The sequence below is a fragment of the Pundamilia nyererei genome, unplaced genomic scaffold, assembly GCF_000239375.1.
Source record: "Pundamilia nyererei isolate P.nyererei 1_Seehausen unplaced genomic scaffold, PunNye1.0 scaffold00022, whole genome shotgun sequence".
NCBI lineage: Eukaryota > Metazoa > Chordata > Actinopteri > Cichliformes > Cichlidae > Pundamilia > Pundamilia nyererei.
In genome coordinates, this window is record NW_005187423.1 from 2,923,281 (window position 1) to 2,941,691 (window position 18,411).

An 18,411-nucleotide genomic window follows, 5' to 3' on the forward strand; every position below is an offset into this window, starting at 1 on the left:
TTTTTTTTTTTTAAACAACAACAACAACAACAAAAAAACACAGGTAGAAACAGAGGCTTCAGCCTTACTGCTTGTTACCTGATAAGGTTCAGTGGCTAGCTTAGCGTTAGCATGCTGTCTGTGCAGGTACTTGCAAAGAGCTGAAGTTGTGTTACCAGCACGATGCAGCCATTTCTGTCCTGGATGCAGTTTGCACTTTACCATCACGCTCTTGTCCTTTTGTGCAATGCAAATAAAAATTATGTCCGTATCCACACTGTAAACGTGCCTACTAATTTCCTCCTCCAACAACTGAAATCAGCTGATTGTAGCGCAAGTACAAGAACTGATAAGCGGGATAGACAGGCAAGCAGACAAACAATTCCAAGGAATTCAACTAAGAACCGGTTATTTTAGAGAACCTGTTCTTATCCTTAGCTGCACCACCGTACAATTGCTTTGGTTGTGCGTTTGCATGGAAGACACCAACTTGTGTGCAAACAGTCACTAACCAACCACTAAGCCACACTGAAACTTGAGACACAAACTGGAAACAGAACGTTTGCCTTCAAAGTAAAAGTTGTACCTTAATATTAAAACCAACATCTTTCAAAAGACGCAGCTTTTTCTTTGAGAGCAAATGGTCTCCTTTTTAAGTATGCGTCCCACTATTCACAGTTTGACGATGGTTTAGTGAGTAGCTGTCGAGTGTCCACAGTCTTCCACGCAAACTACAGGGTGATCATAGCATCAGCTGCAGATTAAAGTAATTGCACGGAGGTTTTCAGTGCAGCGCCCTAAATCTCAAACAATTGCACTCATTGACAGCAAGCAACCTCAAGCAGTCACTTGCCAGCTATTTGGGGAATACACAGGGGGATGTCACTGACTCCAGCAACCACTCACAACCAGTGGGGAAATATTAATTACTTCTTAGAGAAGAAAAAAGTTCTTAATGCAAAATTGTAGTCTTTCTTAAATAGTCCAACTGGGCAACTGTGGCTCAGGTGGTAGAGTGGGGTCATTTGATAAGTGTAAGGTTGGTGGATCGATCCCCGACTCCTCCAGTCCACATGCAGAAGTATCATTGGGAAAGGCTAAACCCATAGTTGTCCCTAATGCATTTTTATAAACTAATTGTAAAATAAAAAAATAAAGCCTGTATACAAACAATGCAAAGTCAAAAATTCAAGATACATGTATCACCTACATATGCCATTGTGAAATTCAAAATGAAAATGGAGGCGCATTTGAAATGCATTCACCAAATCATTAAAAGACATCTTCACTATTACTTTAATATCCTTCTCACTTTCTTGTAATTCATACTATTGCTTCCCTGCCATGGTAAACGACCATCAACATTGGCTTGTGGTAGAAAGGGCAAAATCCAGGTTAGCAATCAATGCCTATTACCGACTGAGCAAGAAAACAGCTCAGGACATGAGAAAGACAGACTGTGCATCTATTGCACTTTAGGCCAGGTTTTTGTTATTATTTTAAACATTATCAGAGCTTTTCAAACTAATTTCTTTCCCACTCTGCACGCCGACACACCACAGAAATGTTCTTCACAATCATGCCTGAAAATGACAAAATAACCTCCAATCATTTTCATGATTGCCAAATAAATTGATGAATTGTTCCTCTAATAAAGGTTATGGTTGCTGAGTCACTAACAGATACCAAATACAACTGAAATATAACCAATCAGAATGGTAGCTGAAAATTATTCCCAGACTCAGTGTTGAAATAACCTTGCTCATTCATACAGGGAGGGTGGTTTGTGAATGCAGGCAGCATTCTCGGCCATGAGAACTAAAGCTGTAGCACAGATAACATCTGCTTCTCACTTCAGGACACATTACTCCCTAAAACACAAGTTTATCATATTCCTGCCATATCTCCTTGGCATGTTGGCTTTCATTTTTTCACTTTTTCCTCCCAGATAAGCAGAAAGTCAAAAGTATGCACACTTTGCCACTCCACAACCTTGACACTTTAAGATGGTTACCCATTACATTCATCATTTTTGATTACCTGCACATTCATTCAAGGAATTTGCATTTGCACTGTTACATTTTTATAAAGCTTTAATGTACATAAAAACCAGCTTCTTGTTTAAGTGAAAATAAATGGAAGGTTGTCTTTTTGCGCTAGTAATGTTGTGGAGTTGTATTTTGTCTCACATCAATTATATCATCAGTTATATCGTTATCGCAAATTTTCAAATATATATCGTGATAAATATTTTTGGCCATATCGCCCTGCTCTAGTCACATGCACTTGTCAAAGCCGCATGGTTAGAATTCAACACATTCTTTTGGCATAGCAGACTGTTCACATGAGCATACCGTTTCTTAACCGCTGACGAGACGGGCTTAAACAATTCAGCTTTCAGCCCTCGCTGGACCGAAAATAAACAATGCAGTGCAAGCAAACGGGAATCTGACAGAAACAGCAAAATAAGGAACACAGATGTTTCGTTTTTATCATCCTTTAAAACTAATAGAAACTAAAACTGTGCTTGTTTCACACAGGACTTAAAAGCTCAAAATTCAACATAAAAGGTTACCTTAAACTTCAAATACACTGTTTAAAATAGAAATGCAACACCAAATCAAGTTTTATGGATTTAAACACTTTCATTTTCGCTCACCTCAAACGCTTACAAGCATTAGTTGCTTATATTCAAAGGAAAACAACTTATCTTATACACCAACCTTGAATATCAAATGTGACTGGGTTATCCAAATGCCATCGTTTTAGAGTGGAGGCAAAAACGTCAAGGTATTCCACAAGTTTGTTTTAAAAAAAAAAAAAGTAAAAGGAAGAGAAGTGTGCCCAGGAAACTTTACACACAGCTAAACAAGAAAGGTAGGACCTCCAGACTCTCAGCTTCCAATCAGGCTACGAGTGAATCGTCTACAAGAGCAGGAGTTTTTCTGTCTCTCTCAGCGCGCATGTGTGTGTAGGTGTGTTTGTGTGTGTGTACATGACTACAGGTTTAACAACGTCCTTTGGCTGGAGGCCAGGGCAAAGATACTAGGTAGTACCATCATAACTAACGCAATTATGGACAGTAGAAGAAACAGCAGCAGTAGTAAATACCAAAGAGACCCTTTTTTTGATGTTTTGGTTTCTTATTAAATACGATGTTTAAGACCAAATGAAGAACGAGACTATTAGTTGATAAGATTCACTGTAAGAGCGGCCTGTGAGTCACAGTAAGTTAGGAAATTACACAGGTCAGTAGGAATATTTCGCATCTAGTCTCAAAGCTGACTTGTCAACACCCACATGTCTAACTCAGCCTGTCTAAAGAGTGGGACAAACATGCACACAAATTGGTGCTCGCAGAGCGAGGGAAGAGGGGCAAAGAAAAAAAAAAGTACCATGACAGCAGCGGGCTATATTAAGGGGCTGCAGACACAGCGGCTAGGGTCAGATCACACAGCACTGCATAACTCGAGTGCCAGCTGTGTATGTGTGTGCAACAGGTGAAGCGTTAAATGGGAACAGATACAGTCACACATACTTCTACCTTCCAAAGCAACCCTCAAACCATCCAACATATTCAAGTATTAAATTCATCCATGGGCTCAATTCAGGAAGAGCAATACAGAGTATACTGCAAGCCCAGCGGTGCCTAAGTTCACCATCCAGGGGGACTTTGTATTGGGCATATTTTTTAAGCTAAATACAATTATTATACAAATAAAACAGCTCAAAATTGGTTGTTATGACTTGATACCGTTTTATCTTCTTCTCCATCCTCCTACTTACACAGGCTGCGGTAGACTAAATCATTCATTGTTGAATGTGAACAAGGTTAACCATGATTTTTGTGCTCTCACTCTCACTGCTGTAGCCTACAGGTCAACCACAGCTGCAGTACAGAGCATCTTATCTAGTGCAAACTCTGGAATAAAACAAAAGTCTTAGGAACAAGCTCGGAGATTCTGCAAACGCACAGCACATGTCCAATTATCCACGGGAACCTCTGGGACCTATTTGTAACACTTGTGTAAGCCATTTGAATATCTGATGTGCAACTACAAGTTTTGACACAATGGAAAATTTCTTGTTTATCTTTGGCATTTGTGAAAGGAAAAGAAAAAAAACAGAAGAGGAAGTTGCCTTTTTTTTTTCTTTAAAGCTTAGATCACAAGACGTGGCAGCAAAAGCTTCTCTTTGTCGAGCTAACGTGACGATAAACATCACATTAGCAGATACTGTTTCCTGTATGGTATTTACAGGCCTCAGGCTGCATATATGGGTCAACTGCTGATTTAAAATTCAGTCAAATTCAATAATAATCTGTTCCGTATGAAGTAGTAGTAGTAGTAGTAGTACCAAAAACAACCTCAAAACACCAGAACTACAACTAGTTGTTGCTTGCAAAAAGGACACATCTGAAGGTAACATTATGCCAAAATAATCTAGCATTTGGTAGCCAATTAATTAGGATATTACTGACATTTTTAAACAAAAAGCACCCCGCTTTCATTGGCTACATTTTCTTCCTATTTTCTGTTTTACCTATTCAATGTACCACCATGAAAATATGTGCTGTCGTACTCCAGGTGTGTCCAAAGACACCAGCAGTGAGTGCTTCTACGGTGCAAGAAAATAAAACAAAACAAAACAACAACAAAAAAAACACTGCAGTGACTTTTAAAAGAGAGTGTGTCAAGAATGGCTTTTCAAAGTATACAACTCTTCAGTGAGTCACAGATCACTAGTGAGTCACAGTGGAGTCTTTCGTGAGTATAACTCAGAGGTACATAAACAGCTCGGTAACATTAGGTTCCAAATTCATCTTCTCATTATCTGTTATTAACATAAACATTTGCAGCTATATTATATATATATAAAACATATTAGAGAGCAGCAGAGGACATATGCAGGAGTTAACAATATAATAGCCAAGGAAAGAAAAAGAAGAGAGCAGGGGACCCTTCCTCTGTCTTCACTCGCCATCTGGTAGCCATCACACCACACACAGGAAGTAGCAGCCATGCCTTGCTGGGGCGCCAGGGAGCGGCTCCTCTTCCCTCATGGTGCTGGAGAAACAACAATCAGCCAGCGCATTGCATTGCAGAGCAGTGCAGTGCACTGTAGTGTAGTCCAGCCCATTCAATCCTCAGCTGAGGAGCCAGCAGCGGCACCACCACCACCAGCAGCAGCAGCAAGGGACCAGGCGCTCACACCCCTGCAGACCAGCAAAGAGGAGCACAGAGCAACCTCGCATTCCTGCTGTCTGAGCCTGCCAAGAAGCACTGGGAACGGAAAGAAAGAGGGAGAGAACAGAGAGCTGCTCTCACTGGAGGCTGCCTAATGGTGGGGCTTTGAGAAGCACTCCAGTCTTTTTCATCTTGATTGCTTTTTTTTTTTTTTAAGCTTTGCTCTCCTCCGCAATGACAATAAAATTATTGCCTGCCCGCCTGTCGTTTCCTGCACACATATTTATGGTCCTTCACCTTTAATCTTGGAGAATGTTTGCGCGCTTTGCAAGAATCCAGAAAATGCAAATAATCAGACATTTGGCCCAACTCGCGATAGCTTTCGTTCCCTCAAATGACGTGCGCCAATCTGGTGGGAAGAGGGACCCCTTCGGCCTTTGTGTTTGATTTACTGTAAACCATCTATGGGCCTTCTGTGTTCTCCCTACTAGCACTGTTTTATTTCCACACAAGACTACAACTACACCCTGGAAATAGAAGCAGCCTTATGACACGTCCTATTTTTACCGCCTCGTGTCATTAGCTGGCAAGTCGCAACACGAAAACCAGGAATGAGCATTGTGATCAAAAAAAACGTTCAGCTTTCTTTAACCTCGGCCTGTGTCACTTCCTTGCATATGAGACAACCGTCAGTCATCAGAAAATAAGACGCATGATGACGTGTGCAATTAGCCCAGCAGCAAAGCTCTGAGGGTTCTGTCATCTGCATTTAATAATAGCTTCTCTTGAAACTCTTCGACTTGGCGCAGTGACAAAAAAAAGGAATAAAAGGATCATTTTACAGCAGAAAACACAACTCAGAATCTGTTCCCAGGTTTCGCACAGCAAATCCAAGCCTGCATGAGAACCGCTTTTCTGCAGCCACTCCACGAGTTGCTTTGCAGACTTGGCACACGACACAGTAAACAGCTGCGCCAGGCAAAAAGAGACACATCTGTTTACAAAATGCTCCATGTTAGCCTTGACCTACCAATTAAATCAACGGTGTCATTTCTGCACTAAGGTAACAAATTAAGTTTAAACGGGCATACACAAATGATAATACAAGTGAAAGTTAAGATTTTGGGAGGTAACTCTAAGCATTATCAGCACACAGCGCCACCTATGAATCAAAAACAAGCCGAAAACAGACATGATCACAATGATGATCACATTTCCTTTGTTCTCATACAGAAATGACATTTATTTCTGAAATCTAACCAACTATGCGCTGACGTGCACTCAAAAGCAGAACTTCTTAAATCTTTTTCTTAATGACTCCTAACCGATTACATCCTCCATCCCCTTTCAGCTTAAAATAAATTTGCAAGCAACATACTCACTGTAACCTCTCACTCTTTTTGGAGCGCACACACTAAAATTTAGTCTGTAATGCGTAAACAATCATCTTAAACTTCAGCTTCATTTTGAAGCAGTGGCGTGCTGGTATAAACACAGGTTTACTGTGCTCTGAAAAGCAGCTGCGTCGCTCAAGAATTTGCATGAAAGGTTATGCATGCAAGTGTCTAGTTTACATAACAGGACATAATAGTATACATATGAGAACGTGATTTCAAGGTTAGCTCAAGTTCACGTTTGTTGCGTTAAACCCATTTTTTTCGTCATCATGCACATAATATCAGACGCTGCTTACAAACGCCTGCATAAGAGATGAGAGACCTTCTGTATCGACAATGAAGCATGCGCTCACAAAGATCGACAGCACCAAACGCTGCTGTTAAGATCCCACGGAGACGATCAAAAACACAGACTATGTTCTAGGTGACTGACATGCACCATGTGTGTTGTCATCACTCTCAAAACTGATGTCACATGAAGCACCGATGAAAAAAAATGAAGAAAATAAAAAGTGTCATATTTTTGTATACATCACCATTTGAGTAATGCTGTGACAGGTTTGACAGTGATTTACTATGCCCCCCCCCCCCAAAAAAAAAAAAAAAATTGCTCTGTGCTGCCAACTTCCCCAAGGGCTGGCTCCAACTGAATGTTTTGTTTTCATGGCTGTGTTTTTCTTTGTGAGGCAATGACTTGATTTCATGCTTAAGACTATAAATACCCAGAAGAAAATGCAGAACAACCACACTCATGTTTACTTCGATTGTGTTTTAAAACAAAAGACCAAAACACCAGTACAGGACTCAGGACAGCTTTCAGTTCTTTGGAGGGAAAATGGTTGTGAATATTACAGATTCTACACATTTCCCCCCACCCTCATTCCCACAGCTTTTTTTTTTTTTTATCCTTTAAACTGCTGTACCAACAGTTAGGCTACGATGAAAATGACACCGCCTATGTATAACACAGTGACGATAGTCTGTGTCAGGGATAAAAGAGACAACTACTGTAGTAGCACATATATTAATAATTAATGCTTATTTGTTTGTAATGGGCATTGAATAATTAATGGCATATTCAACCCATTTCCAAGCTGTGGCAGATCACACAACAGTAGTCTGCTTGCTCCAAATGGATAGCTGTGCTGCTGGTGCTGCTGCGATGAGGACACAGTCCAGTAATTTTTCTTTGTTAGCCTAAGAGGCTAATGCTGCACAAGTACCCCTCTGTTGCATCCCGTTTGGGTAGCTTGTTTGTTTGTTTCTTCAAGCACATAGGGAGGGGCGGGGGGAGGGTTAAGAGAAAGTGAGCGTTTGTTCTCTGTTCCACTTGCTAAGCAGATTTAATGAATCCTCTACTTAATCATAGAGCTATGCCTTTGTTTTCGTTCGACCACGTTGTCACATACAGTTTTCTTTAACTGTGTGTAAATGACAACTTTTTACAGTCAGCCACAGACAAAAGCTAACAGCCACTTTGATGTACACTATAAATGCTTTTTTGTTTTCCAGCTAAGAGGCCATAAGACCAGCACGGAGTAGGTCCTCAGTCTCCCTTTAGAGCCAGAGGAGGACCTTCAGGGTTCAATATTTTCCTTCATCCGGTCTACCCTGCAGCCCTGTGCTCTTGCTCTGAGGCCCTTGTAAGGGCTGCACAAAGTGTTCAGCAAAATCCTAATCTGTTTTCAGAAAGTGCATGCCAATAAACTACAGGGACTACAATGGTCTATGAAGCTATGTGCACCGGAAGGCAAGAACTGAGAAACTAAGAGCTAAGCAAAATTATTAAAAATCAAGGAGAAAGTTATTTCATACATTTTCAAAACTGCTGCTGTTTAATTAATGTTTTGAACTAAAATTAAGGATTCCTTTCAATAGGAATTGTATTACTGTAATATGAACAAGCCGAACAATGACCTTTAATTGAAACATGGCGGCTTCAAAATGGCACGCATAAACAGCCGTTTGAAGCAGTTATATACATATCTCTCGATCAACTCTAGATTAGATAGAGAGGCTGATTGAGAACTAAAGATTCTCGACAGAGAACCGGTTCCAAACTGTCCAGTTTATATTAATTGTCTGTCTCCGAGCTTATCAATTGCTTTCATCAGTGCTGGCATCTTGTTTCTTGCAGTTTCACATAACAAAGCATGACGTCAAACCCCCGGCAGTGGAGCTTTTTCCACACCTGAAATTAGGGCTGAACGATATATCGCATTTGCGATAATATCGCGACATGATCAAGTGCAATTTTCTAACCGCAAAGGCTGCGATTATACTCTGGACATGTCCAAATTCATGGGCTGCATCCTCCTGAGGCCGCATTTGTAGACCGATTACGTCACAGCGACGCGCCGAAGGCTGTCCAAATTACTACCATATCCCAGAATTCATAGCGCGGCCCAGCCAAACTCCAGTTTCCAGCAATGGCGGCCGCTACTAAGTTTTAAAATTACTCTTACTAATCTTTCTGGGTCACAAAATAAACTTTTAACATATTTTCAGGCGAGAAAGTAGCTGTATAAACATCAAATATCTGCTCGGTTTATCAAGATATCCCATATTTGCAAAAGTGCTTCGACGTTTTCAGAGGCGTCTGCTACCCTCCGGCTAGCTCGACAGCTAGCCGGACGCTCGAGGGTTACTGATGCGGCCGAGAACGGCACAACTCCCGGCACATCATTTTCAGATCACCGCGGAGTTTCGCTGCTCGGGTTAAACGTAATATATAAGTCACTTAGACAACCTAAAAATGTTATTGTTGGGCTTTTTTCAGTGTTTTGTTTGTTCGTGAGTAAATCGGTTTGGCTGAGATTAAAGTTATTAGATTAGATAAAATAAAACTTTATTAATCCCCCGGGTGGGTTCCTCCTTGGTTTTCACACAGCTGACTAAACGTCAAACAGAAAACTTATTAAACAGAAGTATGAGACAGTCGAGAATTTACACCAGTGTCTGGTTATATTTTAGATAGCAAGAAGCAGACGGCCGAGTTTATTAAACTCCACCGAGACAGCGGTGACGCTAATCAGAAGGCTAGACCGTCCAATTTCACGCCTTTAAATTTTAAAGGCGTGTTTGTGTGTGTGTTTATACAATTGCTATTATGTTTGCACTTTATGTGTAATGTTACTGACTGCAGAGATCAGTAAGATGTGTGTATTTTTTATTTATTAGTTTTATTTATTTAATATTATTTTTTAATTGAATGACTGTCTAGTAGTTCACAGATGTCGAAAAACTGAGTGTGGTAAAGCCACTGATTTTTTTTATGTATATTTCTGCAATCTGCACATTGTACTGACTTTCATTTTAATGTTTACAGCAGGGTTCCTTGTCAGCACTTTATGCTCAGATGTTTGTAAGCTAAAAATAAACTATTGTGTATGTTCAAATATACTGTTGTGATTGAAGAAGTTAAATAAAAATGTCAGTCATCAATTCATGCATCACCTCATGTCATCATAACAGAGGTCTGTCTTCCAGGAAAGAACAGTTTAAAATTAATGTAATATAGTATTGGCCATACTATATGATGTATTGCTTGTCTTTGTTTAATAATACAGAAGACAAAGACCTTAAAAAATAATCGCATATCGCATCGCAATCGCAATATTGGGGCAAAAAATCGCAATTAGATTATTTTCCATAATCGTTCAGCCCTACCTGAAATACATACCTGTTGGGGGTTTTTTGTTTGTTTAAATCTGGTTTCTACATCCTACATCAGACCCTGATGATAACCAGCAGCACTGATGCTGAAAACCTTTGTAGACCTACATGTTTCCCCAACGCAAAATATTGATCACCGATCAATGAGAGAATCCGTAAAACAGACCTAGAATAAATAATGGCATCGGTATCAATAAAATGTTACCAGTAACTATCCTTATTCATTTCCTTTATCCGTTTTCACCTACACCTCCATGATGTGGTGGCAGAATTAACTGAGATACACCATTTAACCGAGCAGTGACGACAGCAACCTTGCAACTCAATCTCTGCATCTCCTTGGGTCCATGTGACAACACAACAGATGTCCTGAAGACATCCATCTCGAAAGCTGTTCCTTTAAGGATGCTTACACTAGTGGACACTGAGACAAATATGCACATTAGTTAAGAGAAATAAAAGAGAAAAAGGAGAAATGGATGGAAAAATGCAGTGCCAATGAAATGGAAAACCCCAGGGAGCAAGGCTGTACTGACCCTATGGTATATTTTGTATTTTTTAAAGCTGAGGTGAGTAGTTTTAGATACAAAAAACAAAATGCCCACATCGGTTTGGTACTAAATAGCGTACAGACAGCAGTTTATTCTGGTCCCTGTTCTCAAAGGACATTGACAAACTAAAATGCTTGCACCAATGTAGCTGTAATGTGATTTTACCACAAAAAAAATAAAGTCAGTAATCACTAGCTTACTTTGCCAGCAAACCTCATGTAGCATGTGGCACCAAACTCACATTTAATCTAGGACTGCTCAATTGTGCCAAATAGTGAGACCAACATCAGTCGAACTTAGGGCTGTGCGATATGACCAAAATCTCATATCCCGATATAAGAATTCTATCGTCCCGATTACGATATAAAAATCACAAAAATGTAACATTTTCTGTAAATTCTGTGAATCTCGGGCAGCTCGTCTTGCGGGAAGTGTTTCCAGCTGCGCGTCATGTAGCTGGAGTCGAGTGTTTTAACAGATGCATGAAACTATACATTTTTAGACGTAAGTTGTAACGGCCGCCGTTTTCTTTGTGAGTATTTATTACACGGCGTGCTGCGGGGAAAAGCCTGTTCTAACGTTTGAGTCTAAGGTTTATTTTTTAGCACCTGGCGGCTCTTTTTTAATTCTTATCCGTAAATAATCTGCTCTTTCACGTGATTCAGTTTATTTTGAAAAGTCTCAACAGGATCTTGAGCTTTATTGTGAAAGATTTATGTGGAACATAAACAAGCAGATACGTGATGGTGTTACCGTAGTTGTTGCTAACAACAACGCATAAAAACAGGTGCTTGTCCGTCCGTAGTGTGGTTATATTAAATATAAAAGAAAGAGAGAACTTTAAGAAATTAATATAGCCACTACAGTGACCATCAGAACGATGAAAAAAATATTGCCGTAAACAGTTTATTTTGTGACACCACGAAACAAACGATAGCGTAAAATGAAACGATAAAAGTTTTTATATTATCATCCGATATATATCGTTATATCAAACAGCCCTAGTCCAGCTGAAAACCAAATAATTACCTTTAAAAAAAAAAAAAAAAAAGTGGCTTGGGGAACTGCAGATAGTCAGGGCCGCCCACATAGCAGCAAACTCATCCACCTTCGAAAAAAATAAACTACAAAAGCCCTGGGGAGAGCTGCAGGTTCGCCTGCACCATTGCAGCTCGAAACATACGCTGACCTTTGTGTCGATTACATTAAATGCTGTGTCAGAAGGATAGCAGCTAGAGTTAAAAGGGAACTTTTACAGGATGTGATGGTATGGAGACAGTGGCACTGAAGAAGAAGAAGAAAAGAGAAAAAAAAGAGCTGGTGTAGCTGCAAGCAGCAAAGTTAAAAGACGCTAACATTTTTGTTGGGGCTGAACAGGATTAGATAGAAGTACATCAGAGGGACAGCTAAGTCTGGGCGGTTTGGAGACAAAGTTAAAGAGAGATAGGATGAGATGGTTTGGATGTTTGCTGAGGAGTAAGGATAGTGGATATATTAGATAAAGGATGTTGAAGATGGAGCTGCCAGGCAGGAGGAAAAGAGGAAAGGCACAGAGACGATTTGTGGATGTCCCGAAGGAGGACATGCAGAAGTCTAGTGTGACATCAAAAGACGCTCCGAATAGGGTTAGAGGGAAGGTGATGATTTGCTGCGATGACCCATTAAGGCAGTAACCGAAAAGGAGAAGAAGAAGAAAAGGAAGAAGAAGCAGCAAGGAAGTAAAACAATTCAAGAATGTCTCATCTAATCCCACAAAAGCTCTCATGCTTCATAACCAGCTGAATTGTTTCAATTTAAAAAAGAAAAAGAAAAACAAGAGAGAATCAACTTCTCTATTTATTTGAGTTAGTATAATCTGAACAACTTGTAAGTACTTCCACTAATTACACAGCTTCATGTGACCGAGCTTGCTCAAACCACCCTGCTGTGTTTCCCAGTATTTTTAGATTTTAGATTGCTGCACTACTATAGAGGGCATTGTTGAAAGTTAGATCAGAGTATTAGTCACTGAAAAACAACTCTGATATGAACAGTTTATCCACAGGAGTTCAGTCTGTAGCAGCCGTAGAAAATCTAATAAGAGCAAACAATGAAGAGGAAGAATCATGACCCACAATCTGAAGCTGTATTCTCGAAAGATTTAGCTGAGCTCTGCTGTTACACTCTTATGGCCTCAATAAGTCAAACAGAAATCTAAAGTGTAGAAATATATTTTCAAACAGGATTATGTCGCTACCTGTGACAGAAAGACTAAAACGTGGCATTTGCGTTGATAAACCCCCCAAAACGAAAGAAACCAGCTTGCAGTTTGTTCCTTGTTTGTATAAAAGCAATGGCCAACATTTAACTCAAAAATGTTTTCTTAACATTAAACAGGGAAAAAAAGATGCAGTTTATGCAGATATAAAAAACAACAACTATAATTTCGCAGCTTTAAACAGCTTAACTTCTACCTCACAAAATCACGAGTTTCCTCAGAGTTCTTAAAACACTAAAACAGTTACACAACTTGAGCAACAAGTTGTCATAACCATTTGAAAATAACTAGGTCCTCCAGTAGCCTACTTCTTTTTTTCTCCTGAGAAACTAACATTTGGGGTCATATTAACTTTTGTATTGTGGATGCAAACATTATTGTTATTTCAAATCATTTCAAAATAAGAAAGAAATAGCATGTTTTAGTCATTGATATTTTTAAGCGTCCCATATTGTATTATTCCCTCGCACCATGACTCTGTTTGATTAAAGTAAGTCAGGAATCAATATGAGGAGTTATATTGCTGTTGCTTCATGATTCATTTATTAGCCATTAGTTGTGCACAAGGCTGTTGGGAAATAGTGCAACTTTGAAAAAACTAAACAAAAGACTTTTTTGTAATGACCATACGAGATGCTGACTGCAGGTAACACAACAGTGATACCAAAGCCTGCCGCTACAGGCAAGATGCAGGTTTACAGAACTGGACCCCTCCATTTAATGCAAACTTTGCAAACAAAATTTCTAAACTTCTACATTAATAAGCAAAACACAGATTTCATTCATCAATCTTTGGTTTTTCCTATGAATTTTTAACTTGATGATGTCAAACTGTATGCATTCTTTGAATTTCTGTGGTTTAGTTGGAAAAAAAAAAAAAAAAAGGAAATGGTTAAATATTCGCTTCGAGCACATTCATAAATTATTAAACTTCTGATAAAATCTATGCTAGTTTTACAAGAAAGCATTCGTCGATGACTATTCAGCACGCGTAGCTGCGCCGACCAGGGGTTTTTCCCCCTCGCAGCGGAGAGGTTTCCTGGATGAGTACCCATGACAAAATAGTTTGCATGTCTGCCTTGCTTATTTGCAGTTTATGCACCAGAATCTGTTCAATAAACTAAATTTTTCACACACAGTTTTGCAAGATATCCGCAGACAGTTAAAGATAACAAACACTGGAAGCATTGGAAAGTCCAGTTTTTCTTGATTGCCTCATTCTTTAGCTGTTTTTTGTGCACGAACAGGATTCTTGTCTTCTCTGCATCTATCCCCATGTTTTCTCATGCTGCGTCAGAGCATGCATATGCAATGGGTGGGGTACACTTAATTATGAGTGGTCAGTAAAGGCACCTGATCTCACTTGGAGAAGGATTGTCCATTCCTGATAAAATCCTGGCCAACTCCAGATATGAACAGGGTCCTGGTTTTAAAAAAAAAACAGCTGGAAACTGTTGTCACAAAGTACTGTACAACAAGGTGACCTCTGTCATCAAATAAAACACTATTCTGTAATAGATGTGATGCAGGCACTCAATGAACCCTGCTTCTAAGTGTATATTTTATGCTCTCTTGAACTTCTGGTTTCTGCAAAAACATCCCTTCTCTGATCTTACAGCTCTTGTATCAATAAAGATGCCGTGCACAAAGAAATCAAATGGGCTTGATGGCTAACAAAGCAGCTAATCAAGTTATTTGCTTTAGCCTTATATGAGAGGTTCTTCCAATAGCACACTAATTAAACAGAGAGAACAGGAACATAAAACTGTCAGTTACACTTGTGGGGGGAAAAAAAAATCAATGGCATGTCATAACTGATTGCATATCGTTTTAAAAGTATGTAAGACTGAATAGCAGGTGTGAGTAGAGACTGACAGAGCTGCAGATAAGACAACACAGGGATGTAAACAATGGCAGATATAGTAGATGTAATGACAGCCACAACTAGCTCTGATTTTGCAGTTGATTTGTAAATCATTTAACTCTCAGCGACCACCTTTGATACTCTTGACTGCCTGACTTCAAAAGGTAATCAAAGCACTGCGTTACTGGTCAAAGACAATCAAATTCTCCCGAGATAATGCTTGCCAGAGTCTCATGTTTGCTTCCCAAACAACGGCCATGCGCCCCGCTGACGTGCCCTTGAGCAAAGCCTGTTAAGTCACGCTTAAGTAACTTTACTTTATATAAGTAACGCACACTTTCAGGTTCACCAACAAAAAGGGTAAGGGGGGGAGAGACAAAAGCTGATTGTTGCAATGCACACAAGATGAGGCCTACACATCGTCTGCACCCGGGGAGAGCCTCCAGGGAAAAGCATGCACGTTTTTTTCCTCCCTTTGGTCTAACAGGTTACTTTATTACAACGTAACAAAGAGGATATAAAGCGCACTTACGTAACGTCTCAACTTTTTTTCAGGAGGAGACTTTCTCAGCCACCCCGAGCACACCACCTCTCCCCCGCTCATTTCTGCTCCTTTTCTTGCTCTCTCTGGAGTTTGAGCCCGGATTGACGCTTGGCGCTGGTTGTTTTCGGGAGTGTCTTCTTGTACCTGGGGGGGGGGAAATAACAATAAAACAGTTAATATGAGGCTAAGACGGTGAAGTCAAAACATACTTCGAATATAAAGTTTGTTTTAAAAAAATGCTGTGCGTGTATGTGTGTTTTTAAAGGCGCAATAACCAACCGTCACTCCTCCGAAAGTGGACTCGCCGACACGACAGTTCTGTGAAATGCACAGACCAGATTTCCACGAGTTGTACTCAAATAAACGTGTCTCCTTAGCTTGGAGTAAACATAAACCCCGGCGGCACCGCCTTTCGAACAAATATCAGCGGTGACTTTTGTATTTTGTTCAAACTGGTAGGCTGTGGGGGCAAAAAAAAAGAGGAAAAAAGAAAAGAAAAAACAGGCGCAGACAAATGAAAGTCGGCAAGTTTTTTTTGTTGTTGTTATATTTAACGTCTCATGCTAATTCCCGTCAAAGTGAAGCGATTCCCATCTGGAGAGGTCGGGTGTGCATGTCCCACACTGTACCGGTGCATAGTTGTCGTCTGAACGCAAATTAAAACAAGCTCGACCGTAAACACGGTGGTTTCGCCTAGCTTTCCTACCAGTTTACTCCCATGGTTCCTTAATTGTGATTGACAGGGTGGCTCCGTCTTTCCCTAAACTCACCCTCCTCTGGAACACTACTGAATGGAGTTAACAGCCGCATAGGCGAGAGGACCGGAAGTTATTGGTTTGTTTTCAAAATAATATTAGCACGCTTTGAAGCTGCCTTTAGTTTAGAAACGTAGTAGTGTAAGTTGCTATTTTTAGTCTTGATTGACAGGTTGACATCTACCTTTTCTCATCTAAGCAATACTGCAGTACTATGGCTAGTTCTGTAAATTGATAAAGGCTACATTGTTATAAAGAACATAGAATATATTTTCATTTTTACACTCCAGAATATTTCTTCATGGTAATATTCGCACATACGAGGCACGACTCAACGTGGTTTAATTTCTAGAATGTTATTTTGAAATTCAAAGTCGGAAGTTGATGTTTGTTCCGACTGCTTTATGCGGTTCTTCAGAGCACAAACTGGAGAGGCGGCGGCGTGCAGGGAAAGCTGTAGAGCTTCCACCATGGGACATGTAGTTCAAACAGTTCTCTGTGTCCCGTTCCTAAAAAAATAACAACACTGGTGAAGTGTTGTTTAGCTTTTTTGTAGATGACGCATAACGTTAATACAGAAGCATGCACCTCTTGGTGAAGACAATGAGCTTAAAAAAAGCGACAATGAAAGGACCCGCCTCAACCCCTAGGGTCCCAACAAATCACTGCATGTCTAGACTACACTATCCACAATGCTGCTGGAGTCCCCAGAGAGGAATCTGTATACAATCATGTTAAAATAGACTCACTAGTCTATTTACATGATAGTTTTTTAACGTTTTTTATCTATGAATCCGTGTCTCTATTTATTTACAAAGCTATATCATCTCTGTCACTGCTAAATTTAAATCTACTTCCCATACCATTTATTTGAATCTAAAAATCCACAGAGCCTAAAGCTACCAGCAATCTCCTCACAGGCTACAGTCCAGCACCAAAGCTGTTAGAAAATGTTTTTTCCTGTAGCCTGGATGTGGTTCACTAGAAATATGTCAATATCCCGGGGGACCAAAAAGACCATCTATAACTGGTCCTTTCTACTGGCAAAGGCGTGTCTCCTATGGAATCCGAGTGGAATTTGAGGAATCCTATTGGTATGGTTATGCTTCTCCGAAAGGATGTTTCCCTGTTATTCTGTGATTAATGACTTTGCCAGTCTATTGACACATGGCCTGTTTCCACAGCATTAGTCCTGATGAAGAAACAGGGAGCAATTAAAGGCTGTAGACACAACACAGCAACCCCAATTAATTCTCTTTGAGAGCCATATGTGCACATCATCAAAAAGCAAAGGCCCAGAGTCTCCAGAGTTAAGATTTAAAGGTTCATGTGGGTATTATGTTATCTGTTTCCAGCTTTTCAGTATTACCTAGAAAGACAGACCTAAGATATGGTGTCAGTATATTCCAGATGAGCTCTAGATTGTCTGCAAATTATCTAACATAGTAACAGGCTACTGAATGGATACAGAATATTGAAAATACATCCACAAAAAGCAAAAAATTCCACCAAACAGGAGGTTTGCGTGCTTAAGAAGGAGTCTTGAGATTTTTTCTTTTCCAAATGTCCTTTGAAGGCTCACATGCCACTGTGTAGTTACCACATCAATTAAAAATGTGTAAAAAGTAAACATTTGCTAATGATTTTGTGTTTCTGCATAAAAAAAGACAACTATAATTTGCCTGTGGGAACAGTATGTGATGGCATGTGACTCTGCAGTTCCCTTTTCCAATACTGGTTTGAGTAGACTCCATTTGACAAAGCGATTTTGCAATCGAAGCACGGAACAGAGGAATCATCACATGTTTTGACCAATTATGCAACAACATAAAGCTCTTTGATTAGTTTATTCAACTTAAAAAAATAAAACCGAACACACACACACATATGTGTTTGTTTTGTTTTTTGTTGGTTTGTTTTGTCCCAAAGCACATTTTGAACAACACCAAAGGCATTTCAGATTTCACACAGGTGGTTGGTTGTTGCACTCTGGAAATGGAATGAAGGTGAGTGTTATTAACCTTCTGTGTGCCGCGTCTTCAAATCCCATGACCCATTAAAGCTGACATAGCAACAAGCTGCAGCCATGCTGAGTGTATTTCAGCTTGTGTTGAAAGTTCGGACTTAAAAGTATACACTAGTTTTAAAATTTCATTGATAGGCCACTAAATCCAGAGTTTATATACATATATATATATATATA

The 18,411-nt window shown here is 39.8% G+C and overlaps 1 protein-coding gene across 5 annotated transcripts in view; it reads right to left on the reverse strand.

Annotated features, from left to right (window-relative positions):
• gab1 (GRB2-associated binding protein 1) overlaps positions 1-16,245 on the reverse strand; it is a 64,479-nt gene extending 48,234 nt beyond the window's left edge. For 3 of the 5 annotated variants that reach the window (XM_005726930.2, XM_005726929.2, XM_005726927.2), the window contains exons 1-2: positions 15,733-16,244; positions 15,442-15,597 (exon numbers count right to left, since the gene is read on the reverse strand). In XM_005726930.2, coding sequence (XP_005726987.1) covers positions 15,442-15,513 — 72 coding nt within the window. In that variant the 5' untranslated portion in view covers positions 15,514-15,597; positions 15,733-16,244. Of the gene's footprint in view, positions 1-15,441; positions 15,598-15,732 lie in introns of all 5 variants that reach the window. The other 2 variants (XM_005726928.2, XM_005726931.2) reach the window with 2 other exon arrangements.
• Between the last annotated feature and the right edge of the window lie 2,166 nt (positions 16,246-18,411).